The sequence below is a fragment of the Oryx dammah genome, unplaced genomic scaffold (genome assembly GCF_014754425.2).
Source record: "Oryx dammah isolate SB20612 unplaced genomic scaffold, SCBI_Odam_1.1 HiC_scaffold_14, whole genome shotgun sequence".
Classification (NCBI taxonomy): Eukaryota; Metazoa; Chordata; class Mammalia; order Artiodactyla; family Bovidae; genus Oryx; species Oryx dammah.
This window is the reverse complement of record NW_024070198.1, coordinates 31,798,141-31,814,379: the sequence shown is the minus strand read 5'-3', so window position 1 is coordinate 31,814,379 and position 16,239 is coordinate 31,798,141. Positions and strand designations below refer to the sequence as shown.

The window sequence follows — 16,239 nt, the reverse complement described above, 5'->3', positions numbered from 1 at the left end:
GATTACTGTAGCTTTGTAGTGTATGGGAGTTCCCTTGTATATTATTTGTTGCTTTACCCTTGCTGCTTTTAGTAGTGTCTTTTTATCTTGAATTTTTGTCATTTTGATGGCACTGTGTCTTGGTGTGTTCTTCTTTGAGTTAATCCTGTATGGGACTCTATGTACTTTCTGGACTTGGCTGTTTCCTTTCTCAGATTAGGGAAGTTTTTAGCTATTATCTCCTCACTGGTGGGTGGAGATGGACTTTGACCCCATGGTGGACTAGGCTGTGCCTAGGGGCATGTCAGGACATGACTGTGGGCCCTTTAGTCTTTAGGAAGCCTGTCTCCTAATGGGTATGGCTGTATCTCCCCAGTTGGTTGTTTGGCTTGAGGCATCCCAGCACTGGAGCCTTCAGGTTGTTGGGTCTTGGTGCAGATGAGCCAATATGGCAGCCAGCAGGAGTGTTCATGTGGTTGAATGTTCCCTATTATGTCTGCCTCCAATGTCTGTCCCCAGGGTGAGCTGCAGCTGCCTTTTGCCCCTCCAAGAGACTCTCCAAGACCAGCAGGTAGATGTAGCCCAGGCTCCTATCAAATTACTGCTTTTGCCCTGGGTCCCAGTGTACATGAAATTTTGTGTGTACTCTTGAAAAGTGAAGACTGTATTTCCCCCAGTTTTCTGGGGCTTGTCTTTCTGATGCCAGATCCCTGGGCTGGGGAGCCTGACATGGGGCTCAGGACTCTCTCTCCTGTGGGAGAACCTCTGCTATATAATTATTATCCAGTTTGAGGATCGCCCAGCCAAGGGGTATGGGATTTGATCATATCTGCCCTTACAGCCCATTCTCACTGTGGTTCCTTCTTTATGTCTTTAGTTGTAGAAGATCTTTTTTGGTAGGTTCCAGTTTTTTTCATCAATGGTTGTTCTGCAGATAGTTGTGATTTTGGTGTGCCCATGAGAGGTGAACTCAGGGTTTTTCTATATTATACCATCTTGGCCACTGTCTAGGAGACTTTCAACCTAGTCATGTCTGCTCATGTTTGCTTGAATCTCTCCAAGACTAAAGCTGATGTGAGTAGAAGGTTCTAGGCTGGTGGACTTGGAGGCTTAAAGTCAGGCTCTTCTAAACACAAGAGTAGAATTACAGTAGTCACCTGTTCAAAGAGTAATTCTTTCCAAGGCAGAGAACTTGAGATGGGGATCTGGCTTGTGAACACTAATGGAAGGGCACTTGGAGATTTAGCAATGAATGAAAGAGGACTCTGTCCCACTCCAATGAGGACTAGGGAGGTGGACGGATAGTAAAACATATGTGAGTTGGAATCGTGTATTATGAAGAAAGCAGGTGGGACAGTCTGATGGAGGTGACATTTAAAGTGTATGAGGGGACAAGTCGTGTGTCTCTGGGAGCATCTGCATTTTAGGCAGAACTACAGTCTAGAATGTGCCTGGCATGTCTGAGGACAGGAAGGCAGTGTAGGTTCAGCTGGAATGAGTGAGGGGGTAGTGGGAAACGAGGTCAAGGAGACAGCAGGAGCTAGGACATGCAGGGAAGCTCATTCCTGCCTTCACTTCTGTCTCAATATCCCAGGATAGCTCTTCGGGGCTCAGGGTCTAGAAAGACCAGAAAGGAACACTCTTCAAGACTACATGGATGATAAAGGAGAAAGAGCATGAACTGTGCTCAGCTGGAGTCAGTCTTCGACTGGTACTTTTTATTCACAGCTGTGGGATAGCAGGCCTGATCCTCAAGGTCATTTCCTTCAGTAGCTATCAAACATGGTGGCATTCTAGAATCACCTAGGGACCTTTTAAAAATCCCAATGCCCACGCTGTACCTCTGGCCAGGTTAACCAGAATCCATGAAGCGTCACACAGGCACTGGTATCTTTTTAAACTCCCAGGTAATTCTAGCGCATAGCCAAGTTTGAGAGCCACTAGCTTCCATGATTGTCAAGGAACCCTTGTCTAAGGCTGACTATCTCCACGATCCACAAGGATACACACCACAAACTCAGTTCTCTGCAACAGTTTATTCTTAACACCTTATATTTTCAGGCGCTCTCAGTGCTGAAGGCGGGTAAGGTACAGCAGGAAGTGGAGTCAGGAGGAAAGATCAGTCGATTCCTTCCCAGGAGATACGGCTGCTGGGCAGGCTCATGCCTTCATTCCCAGTCCGGGAGGTTGCTACTCAGTGCTTGCTTCATTCACTGGAAAGCTACACTTGATGTGAGTTTCAGCTCCTTTACCCACAGCTTCCAGCTCAGCAGCAAACTGTTCGGAATAGATTCGGTCACCAGGTATACTGTGGAAAACACTCTCAGAACATTCTTTTTGGGCACAGTGTTACAGGCCCAGTTTTACATTCTCCCAAACTAGAGACTTTAGGAAATGCTCAGTGGGATCAAATTCTTCCCTTCTGGACACAGACTTTAGTGAACACAGAAGGACATAGAAGAAATCTGTCTCATAAACGTAATTAATATTGTTATAGCTTAAAACTCTACTTAATTTTAGGAGTTTTATGGAATAGTTAGAAAATATGTTCTTAAGTTCCTCAGAACTTAAAGGTCTCTTAATTTGAACATTGGAAACTCTAAATATTGAGACCACCAATGAGTTAGGTTAACTATAAAACAAGGAAAAAGTCCCAAAGGGTCACTTTGACCCCTGAACTAGTTATCACTTATAAAGGCTGGATTTCACAAGGCAGGAACAAAGATACTGTACAGATGGACCTTGAAGGAAGGTATCTTGATAAAAGCAGTCCTAACACCTAAGATGTCATTTGAGCAACATTTAAGATGGGAAAGACAAGAGTTATTTAGTTCGAGGCTAAACTTCCACTTGCTAAATCTCTCACTGAGTATTTTTTAAAAGCCCTAAAATTATGGTTTTATAATTTAGTAGGTAAAACAACAGGAGGAAAGACAGAAAATGAACGTAAGATTAGTTTTAAATCCACATTCCTACAAGGCAGGATACTTATGGGCCCCTTGCAGCTTCAAGTACCTTAACCTACTCCTGGGTGTTCTCATACAGACTCTTGATTTGAGTCCCAAAGTGCTTGGCAAGGTCTCCCCGCTTTGCTTTCAAGGTTGGTGTCAAGAGTCCATTTTCGATGGAAAATGGCTCTGGATGTAGATGGATGCATTTGACCTGGAAGAGATGCACACGTACACACACTTATTAGTGATCTGGACTGTTCTGCGGAGCCCTCCTAAATGCTATGTGGGACTTCCCTGGTGGTCCTGTGGTTAAGAATCTGCCTGCCAATGCAGGGGACGCGGGTTCCATCCCTGGTCTGGGAAGATTCCATATGTGGTGCAGCACCTAAGCCTGTTTGCCGCGACTGCTGAACCCACATGCCACATCTACCAAAGCCTGTGTGCCCGAAAGCCAGTGCCGCACAACAAGAGAAGCCACCTCCGCAATGGAAAGTCTGTACACCACAACTAGAGAGTAGCTCCCACTCACCGCAACTAGAGAAAGCCCACACACAGCAACAGAGACCCAGCTTGGTCAAAACTAAATAAAAAATAAATGCTATGCGAGAAAACTTAATCTTTTCTCTTATAGAAGTGGCATGATGATGTGGGAGGGTTAGGAGAACAGTAACATACATCCATTCTCACACTAATAGTTTGGGAAAGACCTGAGTGGAGAAGGAGAATGAATAATGAACAGCATGGAGGGACTACACAAATGAACGCAAAGGTCACTGCCATTTGGTGTCAATGGGTTAACTACCACTGAAGTCAGTTCCTTGGAAACTGAACCTCCTAACCCCATTATAAATGCAAACTTTAACACTTTCTAGTGCAAGGAGATCCAACCAGTCCATTCTGAAGGAGATCAACCCTGGGATTTCTTTGGAAGGAATGATGCTGAAGCTGAAACTCCAGTACTTTGGCCACCTCATGCGAAGAGCTGACTCATTGGAAAAGACTCTGATGATGGGAGGGATTGGGGGCAGGAGGAGAAGGGGATGACCGAGGATGAGATGGCTGGATGGCATCACTGACTCGATGGACGCGAGTCTGAGTGAACTCCGGGAGTTGGTGATGGACAGGGAGGCTTGGTGTGCTGCGATTCATGGGGTCGCAGAGAGTCGGACGCGACTGAGCGACTGAACTGAACTGAACTGAACTGAGTGTGCCTTGAGAGGACAGGATAACATAAGTAGTACATACCTGTTCAAAGGATTTAAGGCCACCTTCTGTCCCAGTTTTCTGCATGTCTTCTAATATGGCTTTCTTTATAGTCTAGGAATATAAAACATAGCTTAGAGACTGGCTGTTGAAAAAGAGCCTAAAGAAAAGGCTGAGCAGGAACCAATTCAAAACACCAACTAAATTCATCAGGATAAAAGCAGGATGAGCAAGGGGGTATGAGCAAGAACACTTGATAACTAAATGTTGCTCAAAGACAATAATGAGAAGAAAAAGCAACCCTAAATGGTAACAGGGGTTTTCTCTGGGTGGCATCATTTAATTCCTCATTTTCCAGTTAATTTTTTCATAATGCACATCTTACTATAAAAAGAATAAGGATTTTGGTAGTTGTTTTTAAACTCCACATCCCATCTTCCAGTCTAATAAAACCAGCCAGTACAGACACAGCAAGAGTCTGTTCTTCCAGCGAGGAGGTTCTGAGAAACCCTGGGTGTCCAAGTTGAAGGATGGGGAGAACAGGGAATCCCCCTCCCACAATAGGCCCATGGGTGTACATAGGCTTTCCTGAGTGAGACTTACTTGGTTTTGACACAGTTCTTCAATAGCGCCCTTTACCCCAATCTTGGCTGCAAATGAGGGAAGTGCATCCGGGTCAGGAACCACCACTCCCACTAGAAATGACTGGAAAGGGAATAAAAGCATGTGAACTAGCGCAGCACTGCCCCCTAGCGGGGCAAAGAAGGCAGCGTTACATCTTCCTAATACGTGATGGTTCCCAAGCCTGACATTCAGGGCTAGCATCCCTTGGATAGCAAGATCAAACCAGTCCATCCTAAAGGAAATCAGTCCTGAATATTCATTGCAACGACTGATGCTGAAGCTGAAGCTCCCTGATGTGAAGATCTGACTCCTTGGAAAGGACCCTGATGCTGGGAAAGATTGAAGGCAGGAGGAGAAGGGGACGACAGAGAATGAGATGGTTGGATGGCATCACTGACTCGATGGACATGAGTTTGAGCAAGCTCTGGGAGTTGGTGAAGGACAGGGAAGCCTGGTGTGCTGCAGTCCATGGGGTCACAAAGAGTTGGACACGACTGAGCAACTGAACTGAACTGAATCCTACTATTTTCTTAAAATATATTTCAAACCCTCATGGAACTTTAATCTCATTTTCCCACTTAACATCTCTACAAAAATGTTCCATTCAAATGTGATTGTTCAAAAAGAAATGGTGCTCAATATTAAGCTTAAAGCAACTCTGACCTCTGCACATCAATCCTCCTGTAGTTCGGAGAAGCCAAGTTTAAGCACAGTGTTTATAAAACTGGCTATTGTTAAGAAATGTATGTTACCTGTAAGCTTTCCCCATGTACAAAAATCTGTGACACCAGACTACTCCTGATGTAGATAGTTTCTATCTTCTCTGGAGCAATGTATTCTCCTTGGGCCAGCTTGAAGATGTTCTTTTTTCGGTCGATGACCTTCAGAGCTCCGTTCTGTAGCAGACAGAAAGACAACAGCATCAGTGTTTCTGAGCCTACTGAGTGACGTCAGTGAAGAGCGAGGTGAAATGAGAGGTAATCTTCCTTTTTGTGTTTTTAATCTTCCCTTTTAAACTTGACCTCTCCATTGACTTTTGGACAATCTTTCATTTCTCTTTCTGGCTTTGGGGAAAGGGAGGGATGCAGCCTTTCACAAAACCTGTCTATACTGCATGTGTCTGTGAAGAGTCAGTGGGCAGCCTCAAAAAGGCCCCTGGACCTGCTGGGATTATGCACATGGCTGCCTCATCCAATAAAGAAATTTTGCAGCTCTTAATTTCTAGTAATTTAATTTCCAATTACTTCATTCTAGCACTCTTGGGAACAGAGAAGTTGTTATCTTTTATTAAGACTTTAGAGTTAGATCTTCCCCTCTTTGTCTCCCTTTTCTCTATTCCTTTTAAATCCAGGAGCAGTCTATATAGCTCCACTGTGCCACTGCTAATCAAACAAGTCAGTAATTGCGCTTGTTAGGACAGAAACAGCCAGAGAGAGCTCTCTGACCAGCCACCAGAGATCATTTGCAGGTTCTATCTCTGGGCTAGTTGATTTGAGGAGCTTAGGTTTTCAGGGATTTGAATTGTAGAACTGGGACAAGTGGCAAATACGGTCCACATGATCATACTCGAAACAGGGCAATAGACTAAACCAATCCTGGAACCGTCAACAAGGCCAACTCCAGAAATTAACCACCAGCTCAGCCTAACAGACATTATCTGAAAGTGATGAATAAAGCTCAGCCCTTGATAATTCTAGTGTGAAAACACATCTATTGCCTATACTTCGGGCTTATTAGACCTGAGAACTCTTACCATACAGACACAGACATGTTACCATAATACCCAAATCTATAAAATACATCATTAAGACCAGTGTTCTTAGAGATTTTGTTGTCAAACATTCCTTGAATATCACTTAAATCTTGAGAATATTGAGCAAGAAGGGGGTTTTAAATCTGGTTACATTCCCACTCCCCCAGCACATAGTAGGCAAAAACTTTCCAGAGAGGAAAGCTCTTGAAAATTCCCTTCAGGGGTTCTAAGGCACCGTCATTACTATGCAGGAATTTCCTCTCTTCTTAGGAAAACAGAGGGGGGTTGCAGAGACTACTTACTGCTGATTTTTTGTCAGCAAGCTCTGCTTTGAAGAAAGTCTCAGTGTGGTTTCACCAAGAGGGGCTGTGAAGGTCACTGAGAGGCAAAAAAAGGTCACTGAGAGGTGTATGAGTCTCTGCATACACCTGGCTTAGAAATCCTGCACCCTCATTTTGGTGTGTCTACATATTAAGTGGGGAAAAAAATATGTATCCCTATAAAAGGCAAACACTACAGGTCCATGGAGTTATCTTGAGTTGTTTCTACCACAAGAAAAGTAAAAATCACAAAAACAACAACAAAATACACTATTACACTTCTTTGGAAAAGTCACCAAATTTTCCCCTGCCCTTGAGCAAGTCATTCCTGGTATCCAGGCTTCCCTGGTTTCTCAGTTGGTAAAGAATCTGCCTGCAATGCAGGAGACGCTGGTTTGAATCCTGGGTCAGGAAGATCCCCTGGAGAAGGGAAAGAAAGGTACCCACTCCAGTATTCTCGGGCTTTCCTGGTAGCACAGATGGTGGTAAAGAATCCGCCTGCAATGCAGGAGACCTGGGTTCAATCCCTGGGTTGGGATGATCCCCTGGAGAAAGGAATGGCAACCCACTCCAGTATTCTTGCCTGGAGAATCCCATGGACAGAGGAGCCTGGCAGGCTACAGTCCATGGGGTCGCAAAGAGTTGGACACGACTGAGAGACTTTCATTTTGAGCAAGTCGATTCCATTGTTAAAGGACACTCAGAAGTTTTGAAGAAACACCCACCGGGAGCCAGCGACCAATGTCTCCTGTGTGAAGCCAGCCATCCTTGTCCAAGGCCTCCTGTGTCTTCTCGGGGTCCTTCAGGTATCCTTTGAACACATTGGGGCCCCTGATGCAGATCTGCACAGAAGTTGGGACGAGATGGTGACAACAGAGAAGGCTGCTACGAACACCGACTCCTGCCTTTCATCTTTTTTTTTCCCCACCACCTTGATTCATTTGATGCTTTCCACTATAGTATGAGGAACACTGGGCTTCCCTAGTGGGTCAGATGGTAGAGAATCTGCCTGCAATGTGGGAAACACGAGTTCAATCCCTGAATCAGGATTGAAGATCTCCTGGAGCAGGGAATGGCCACCTACTCTAGTACTCTTGCCTGGAGAATGCCATGGACAGAGGAGACTGGTGAGCTACAGTCCATGGGGTCGCAAAGAGTTGGACAGAACTGACTGACTAATACCAATGACACTGATGAAGAGCACCAGATTTTAATTTCTATTGTGGGGGACAAAGTTAGACTCCAAGACATTGAAGTCCTTGCTAAAATTCTCAAAAGAACCAAACACAAACCTGCTCACGACTGCATGCTTTTTCTGATACACACATCCCCACCACGATTATGTAAAAACGACTGCTGGGCACAGCCTACTCACCTCTCCTTCATGGTTCACGGCAAAGTAGTTCATATCAGGTACATCTTCCAGCTTCACGTGATTGCAAGCCATGGGGACTCCAACGTGGCCTAGAACACACCACACTGAATCAGCCAAGATACTGGGAAATGGTGATAACTCCAGCCATGTTTGAGAGATATTTATGGATTGACTCTAGAAGAATAAAACTGAAAGTTCATCTGGCGCCAGTGCCAGACAGTCAAGATAGAAAAGCCTGGACCAACCATTAGATTTAGTATCTGCCACATTCATCCAGAGTATTGAGGCTATCTAAACACCCAAATCCTAGTTTATCTAGAACTCTTCACCCAGCCATTGCACCTGCTGTCCGGTAAACAAAGAACCTACCTGATTTCCAATCCCCAGGTAATGTAATTGTACAGCCAGCAGTGCATTCTGTTTGACCATAAGCTTCAAACACCTGTGTGAACCAAAGAAGGGCTTTGAGAGTTACTCAAGATAAAGCAGGAGCTGGCTGTGCCCTATGGCCAGACATGAGGAAAGCAAGGTGTCTGAGAGCTGGAGGACACTTGATGTCTTAAAACCTTGAATTCATGAGAACCTGAGCTGCTAGGTCTTTGCAACTGTGGATTCACTGAAAAACCAAAAGGGTCCAGAAACTGACCAAAGTATGGAAACATACTATACTTTGGGAAATGTGGCATTTCAAGCTGATGGGGAAAAGCGAGTTATTCATTAAGTGACATGCAATCCAATGGCAGTTGGACTTGAACCTAGGCAAGGGCATGCTACTGAAGGAGCTAAAGAAAGTGAGAAGTATCTTTTAAGGGAAATAGCTATGGTAGAGAACAGGGGTTGGCAAACTTCTGTATATAGGGCCAGAGAGTGAATATTTTTGACTGTATGAGCCATTTGGTCTCTATGTCAATGACTTAACTCTGCCAATATAGCACCAAAGTGGCAGTAGACAGTATATAAATAAATAAGTATGGCTGTGTTCCACCAAGACTTTATTTATAAATAGAGGAAACAGGCCAGATTTGGTCTGTAGCACAGACCAACTGGTGGTATAAAGGATAACCTTGACTGGACAGGGGGTGTGGAGGAAACACATGTGGAGTCTGAAGTGGGGATGGGGTCTGTCCAGGCAGAGCTGCTGGAAGAGAGGAAGGCATTTCTGGGAGGGAAATGACATAGGGCCTTCTGATCTATGGGTTTTAGGAGCTGAGGGAAAGGAAGGAAAGGAAGAAAGAGGAACTCTGGCCTTGGCGTCAATACAGAATCTATTGTGAAGGCAGTTATACACATAGGCGGTACTTGATGAGGACAAGGCTGTTTGTTTCATTCATGCTGTGCATGTTGGCCGAGAGAATGAACTAGTTAGCCATCTAGGGGGAAAATATGAGACTATCTGTACTCAAGCCCTTTTACTAAATTCCAGATGGAGCAGAGACTTAATTGAAAAAAGGTAAAACCACAAGGTTACCAGAAAATCTGGATGAAAACAGTTTTATGCAATATTGAGGGTTGGGTCAGGAAGCCTAAGGTCTAAGCTCTTATAAAACCACATAAAAGGTGACTTAGTGCATAAACATTTAAAACTTTTATCTAGCAATACACAGTGCAAAAGATGAGACTAGGAAATACACTTCTAACACAACAAAGATTGATTTTATTACTATACGAATTCTTAGAAAGCAAGGTGAAAGAGAACCAAACTCTCCTTTGCTCTTTTTTCTATAAGGAAGTAGTATAGTAATTCATGAAAGCAATACAAGTGCCAGTAAACAATAGAAAGGACGTTTAGGGACTTCCCTGGTGGTCTAGTGGTTAAGACTCTGCACTTCCAATGCAGAGGTCTTGGGTTCAGGCCCTGGTTGGGGAACTAAGATCCTGCATGCCTCATAGTGCAGACAAACAAACAAAGCCTCACAAATACTATTAAATAAATCTGTGAATGTTCAGTGCGATGAAGGCAAGGGAAAAAAAGAGCCCCCCAAAAGATGTTTGGTGTTAATAAAAGAAACAAAGTTGTAATAAGATTTTTCAAGTATCTATTTGGCTAAGGCTTAAATGACTGAAAACATCCATCACTAGCAAGAAGGTGGGGCTCTCAGGACTTGTGCATTATTTGTGGGAATGTATAAGAAAGACAAGACCCTTCTGATGAAGTGTGAGGATTAACATTAACATGTAAGAAAAACTCATATATTTTGGCTCAATAATTCCCACTTGCAAAGATTTATCCTAAATTGATAGTTGCATAAATATGCACAAATATCCTTATCACCTCATTGATTATAACAGCAAAAAAAAAAAAAATGATGTCTATCAATAGGAGACTGGGTTTCCTAGGTAGCACAAGTGTAAAGAATCCACCTGCCAATGCAGGAAATGTAAGAAACACAGGTTCAATCCCTGGGTTGGGAAGATCCCCTGGAGGAGGGCATGACAATCCAGTCCAGTATTCTTGCCTAAAGAATCCCATGGACAGAGGAGGCTGGTTGGCTACAGTTCATAGGGTCTTTAAGGGTCAAGAGCTGGACACGACTGAAACAACTTAACACGCATCAACAGGAGACCAGTTATTTAGGTACATTCAATAAACTATTACAAAACCACTAAAATGATGTTTATTTAACTAGGATCAATATGGATGGGGTGAGCACTGCTTAACAAGTATATTAGAACACTGATGCCATTTTTAAAGATTTTACTCTATTTATAGTTATTATAAAACATCAGATATATTTCCCATATAATAATATCCTTGTAACTCATTTTGCACCTAACTGTTTGTACCTCTTACCCTCCTACCCCTAAATTGCCCTCTACCCACCACTAGGAGTTTGTTCTCTATACCTGTGAGCCTGATTCTTTCTTATTACATTCATTGGTCTGTTGCATTTTTTAGATTCCACATATAAGTGATGTCACATGGAATTTGTCTTTGTCTGATTTATTTCACTTGGCATAATGCCCTCCAAGTCCATTCACACTGCTGCAAATGGCAAAGTTTTGTTAACACTGATGCTATTTGTGTCAAGGTTTCTGTATACAGATGCATTAAGCAGTGACTGGAAGGATATTTTCTCTTGACTTTGAGTTTCTGGCTGACTTTCTCCTTGGCACTTTTCATTTGTGTTTTCATTTTTATTTGAATAGTGAGTTTTACTTGTGCAAAAGTGAAATTAGCTATCATCCAAAAAAAGGTGCCTGTTACCTGAATGGGAAGGAAAGAAGAGGTGATGTATGGATATATATAAAATTAATTCACTTTGCTGTACAGCATAAACTAACACAACATTGTAAAGCACCTACACCCCAATAAAAATTTTTTTAAAAAAAAAGGCGCTTGGCTTACCAGACATCCCATTGCTGCCCGGAGGAACGTCAAGACGGGAGGTGAGATGGGGGCAGCTCCGGTGATCAGGAACCGAACCTTCCCACCCAGGCTTTCCTGTTTAATAGAAACAAAAGGCCTGTTGAAAACTATTCCCTTGGCTTTAGTCTCCTGCACTGCAAAATGGGCAGAACAGCCAGCTTATCCAGTGCTGTCATAAGGATTAAACTCATTAATTCACAAAGCACTTAGAAAGGGTCCATCATTGTGAAAAGAACTTAAAATGCTGGCTGTTATGGTCACCACCATCCACAGCAGGAACCAGACCGGCAATTTTTTTTTTTTTTTGACATTTCCTCAGGTAATTTGTATTGTTGGACCTTTCAAATTACTTAGGACTCTCAACAGACCACCCAAGAGAATGAAAGAGCTAGAACCTAAGAAGAATCCACTTTCTGCATTTCGTCCAAATACCTTTAGTGACAAAGTTGTCTGAGAGAGATCTCAAAAGGCTGAGTGAACACAGAAAGTGCCAAAGGGTCTCCAGTTAAAGAGACGCTTGACCATCAAAGGAAAAGCAAAGTATGCTGAGGCAGAGGGCAGCCCAGACACATACCTGGCTCCATCAGGATCTACCCAACATACCTGGATCTTTCCAAAGATGAGCTTGTCCCACAGACTGTCACGTCTGATGATACCCTTTTTCACGTCACTGAATTTACTGGCAACAGCCAAGTTCAACAAGAACTTCTTCAAGGGTGTCTTGGCTTCATTTTGTACCTGTAGAGTGACAGCTCCTCTTAGTTGGAAACCTATTGGATACTCACCAAAGCCATTCATCAACAAGCAAGAGATACTGCCTCCTAACATCAAAAGAAAGTAACTCTTATTCAGGCACTGGTATGCTGAATAATGATGAAAGTTCATGCTAACAAAGAATTGAACTTTGTACACACAGACAAAGCTCCAGCTCCTTCAAATTCCTTGTCCTTAGCAAACAACCTTGACAACTGACACAGCGTGTCCCCAAAAGATAGCATCTATCTACAAAGTTACCTGGGAGTACTGATGAAACAGCTGATTGTGTACCATGGTTAGGGCTTTTGATTTAGGATCACATGTATGTATGTTATATAGTATCATAATATCACAAAGAAAATTTCTCACTGACCAGCTTTGACGGTCCCTGGGGTACCAGTTCATTTTTTTCAAGACTGATAAATAAAGGGAAAAAAATCAAATATTTGTGCCTTCATGGAAGACTCTCAGCTAATGAAGGCAAGAAAAATGCTTGGATTAGAAAAATCACCATTTTCCTAACCTTAATGAAAAACAGAGCAGAGATCAATAACAGCAAAATCTGTCATGAGGCCATGAAATTTTGGCTCATCTCCTTATTAGACCTGACCCTGGACAAGTTATTTAACCTCCAAGGGTCAGTCTCACCATCTGTAAATTAGGGATAATAAATGTTGGTGTGATTTCCAGGGTTTTTGTAGGAATGAAATAATGGAATGTATGTGAAATATTTACCATGGGCTTAGCACCTCAGCAAGAAGCACCCTAACCAGCAGGTGTTATGAAATCAGAGTAACAATTTCCAAGTCAGCTGAATTTTGAGAGGTTCCTCAAGTCTCTGAATTAATCTGTTTCTCCATATCACATCCAAGTAATCTCATCCAGAGGAAAGGGGGTTTCATTTGCACAATTTTTCATGGCTGCATTGGGAAGTGTGGCTGTAAGTGGATGCTGGTGGGGGTGGGGGGGGGGTAAGGGTGGAGATGGAGCACAGTTCTTAGCAACATAGAGTCTCTAGGAGCTGTAGTCAGGCCTAAGCCCCACACAGCTCAGGGCCAGCCCAGCAGAAGCAAGGTAAGTACCTTATCATAGATCTTGTTAAGGAGTCGAGGCACTGTAGGGAACAATGTGGGCTTCAGGGTCTTCATATCATCAGGCAGCAGTCGAATGTCTCCTTGGAAGAATCCGACTTTGGCTCCACAAGAGTACACAACAGCCTAAAAGCAAAACCAGAGGATGGGGATAAGAGCCAAAGAACCTCTTTGAGTTGGGTCTGTTTGGGACAAAATTAAGGACATCCAATGGGCACTCTGATGTGAAGAGTTGACTCATTGGAAAACACCCTGGTGCTGGAAAGACTGAAGGTAAAAGGAGAAGGGGGCGGCAGAGGATGAGATGGCTAGATAGCATCACCGACTCAATGGACTTGATTTTGAGCAAACTCTGGGAGAGAGTGAAGGACAGGGAAGCCTGGCGTGCTGCAGTCCATTGGGTCTCAAAGAGTCAGACACTGCTTAGTGACTGAACAGCAACAAAAATGGGCACTTTTCTCTGGACCCCCTCACCCCTGACATTTCATGTACCCAGAACTCTGAGACCCTACTCCCTAGACAGGATGACACTCACCTCTGCTGAGGTGGCAGGACAGGTAAGTCAAATTGTGAGGCTGCAGGCCCATCCCTACTCCACCCACAGCTCTGGGTGAGTGTCTAAGGCATCGTTTCTAAGAGCCCATTCATTACATAGCACTAAGAAAAAAGCACTGCCACTCAAACTAGAACACACCTACAGTGGTTAAGACCATCTCAATTTCAGAAGTGATAAAATGTGAAAACTCTGGAAGTTTTCATGTATATTCACAGAATATACATCAAGGCTGTATATTGTCACCCTGCTTATTTAACTTATATGCAGAGTACACCATGTGAAATGCCAGCTGGATGGAGCACAAGCTGGAATCAAGATTGCCAGGAGAAATATCAATAACCTCAGATACACAGATGATACCACCCTTACGGCTGAAAGTGAAGAAGAACTAAAGAGCCTCTTGATGAAAGTGAAGGAAGAGAGTGAAAAAGTTGGCTTAAAACTCAACATTCAGAAAACGAAGATCATGGCATCCGGTCCCATCACTTTGTGACAAATAGATGGGGAAACAATGGAAAGAATCAGAGACTTTATTTTCGGGGGCTCCAAAATCACTGCAGATGGTGATAGCAGCCATGAAATTAAAAGATGCTTGCTCCTTGGAAGAAAAGCTATGACCAACCTAGACAGCAAATTTAGAAGCAGAGACATTACTTTGCCAACAAAGTCTAGTCAAAGCTATGGTTTTTCCAGTAGCCATGTGTGGATGTGAGAGTTGGACTATAAAGAAAGCTGAGTGCCGACAAACTGATGCTTTTGAACTGTGGTGTTGGAGAACTCTTGAGAGTCCCTTGGACTGCAAGGAGATCCAACCAGTCAATCCTAAGGGAAATCAGTCCTGAATATTCATTGGAAGGACTGATGCTGAAACTGAAGCTCCAATACTTTGGCCACCTGATGTAAGAACTGACTCATTGGAAAAGACCCTAATGCTGGGAAAGATTGAAGACAGGAGGAGAAGAGGTTGACAGAGGATGAGATGGTTGGATGGTATCATGAGTTTGATGGACATGGATGGACTCGATGGACATGAGTTTGAGCAAGCTCCAGGAGTTGGTGATGGACAGGGAAGCCTGGAGTGCTGCAGTCCATGGGGTCACAAAGAGTTGGACACAACTGAGCAACTGAACTGATTGAAAATGTGAAAAACACACTGATTAGAATTAATATAATATTAATCAGATATCAGCACTTTAACCCAAGGAACTGAATCTTCCATTTTAGCATTTCATGTACCAACAGATAAGCTGGTTGAAGAGGTATTTAAGCAGGGATCAGAGAGGGGATTTTCCATCCTAATGACATCTGTGTTTTTTGCTTTTGGTTCTCAGGCCAGCCTCAGAATAGCCTGAAAAACTTGGTGACCACACACAGAAGGCCAGCTCTTCCCCAGTGCCTGTGCCATCGCCAGCATCTCCCCCTGACACACTCTGGACACCTTATCTGGATCAAAGGTTCCTTCTTCACCCCTCTGTGGGGAACTTCCTTTTCTTTAAGCCTAGATCTTTTCAAAACCTCTAGCCCAAAGAAAAGAAAAAACAGTGCCTCCTCTCCCTGTGCAGGATAGATAGTAAACTCCAGGCTATGAGCTCCAAGGATTTGCAGGCACCCTGTGTGAAGGCAGAAGCAAGCATTCACCCCATGGGATACAGACAGACTCAACACAGGAAGACTCTGCAGCAGGTTAGGGGTGATGCCAAGATTAGGACTCAGCTGTGACAACTCCCTGCTGCCCATGCCCTCACATTAGACAGTAGATTGCAAATGTTGCAGAGCTGCCCTTTGGATAAATGTGGGACTAGCAAGCCAGGACCCTCTTTTCACCTGCTAGAAATACAGGATCTTACCTGTACAACCCTATCAAACATATGAGCCAAGGGGAGGTAGGATATAGTCACGTCCTCAGGATTGGGCTCAAAAACACCCTAGAGATCAGGAAATGGAAAGGAGACAACAATGGGTTATTGTCAATTTCCTCTTCCAAACGCCTCTTCTTTCTAGGACTGCCACATACAGTTGTGCAGACGTGCCCTGTGTTACTCTAAGTACTGCTCTAACTGCACTGAGTGTGGAGATCTGCAGTGACTCTAACAGAGCAAAACTCTATGGGACTTCCCCAGAGGTCCAGTGGTTAAGACTTTACCTTCCAATGCAGAGGGTGTGAGTTCTATCCCTGGTCAGGGAGCTGAGATCCCACGTACCTTATAGCCCCCCAAAATCAAAACATAAAACAGAGCCAATACTATAACACAGTCGATAAAAAC

At 43.6% G+C, this 16,239-nt stretch overlaps 1 protein-coding gene across 6 annotated transcripts in view; it reads right to left on the bottom strand.

Moving 5' to 3' along the window:
• Nucleotides 1-1,996: 1,996 nt before the first annotated feature.
• The window catches only part of ACSL5 (acyl-CoA synthetase long chain family member 5), a 64,159-nt gene continuing 49,916 nt past the window's right edge, over nucleotides 1,997-16,239 (bottom strand). For 4 of the 6 annotated variants that reach the window (XM_040254962.1, XM_040254965.1, XM_040254963.1 and 1 more), the window contains 12 exons: nucleotides 15,823-15,900; nucleotides 13,411-13,545; nucleotides 12,176-12,310; nucleotides 11,552-11,647; nucleotides 8,575-8,647; nucleotides 8,206-8,294; nucleotides 7,556-7,672; nucleotides 5,510-5,653; nucleotides 4,737-4,838; nucleotides 4,176-4,247; nucleotides 2,995-3,141; nucleotides 2,004-2,256 (listed from right to left, as the gene is read on the bottom strand). In XM_040254962.1, coding sequence (XP_040110896.1) covers nucleotides 3,001-3,141; nucleotides 4,176-4,247; nucleotides 4,737-4,838; nucleotides 5,510-5,653; nucleotides 7,556-7,672; nucleotides 8,206-8,294; nucleotides 8,575-8,647; nucleotides 11,552-11,647; nucleotides 12,176-12,310; nucleotides 13,411-13,545; nucleotides 15,823-15,900 — 1,182 coding nt within the window. In that variant the 3' untranslated portion in view covers nucleotides 2,004-2,256; nucleotides 2,995-3,000. Of the gene's footprint in view, nucleotides 2,257-2,994; nucleotides 3,142-4,175; nucleotides 4,248-4,736; nucleotides 4,839-5,509; nucleotides 5,654-7,555; nucleotides 7,673-8,205; nucleotides 8,295-8,574; nucleotides 8,648-11,551; nucleotides 11,648-12,175; nucleotides 12,311-13,410; nucleotides 13,546-15,818; nucleotides 15,901-16,239 lie in introns of all 6 variants that reach the window. The other 2 variants (XM_040254964.1, XM_040254961.1) reach the window with 2 other exon arrangements.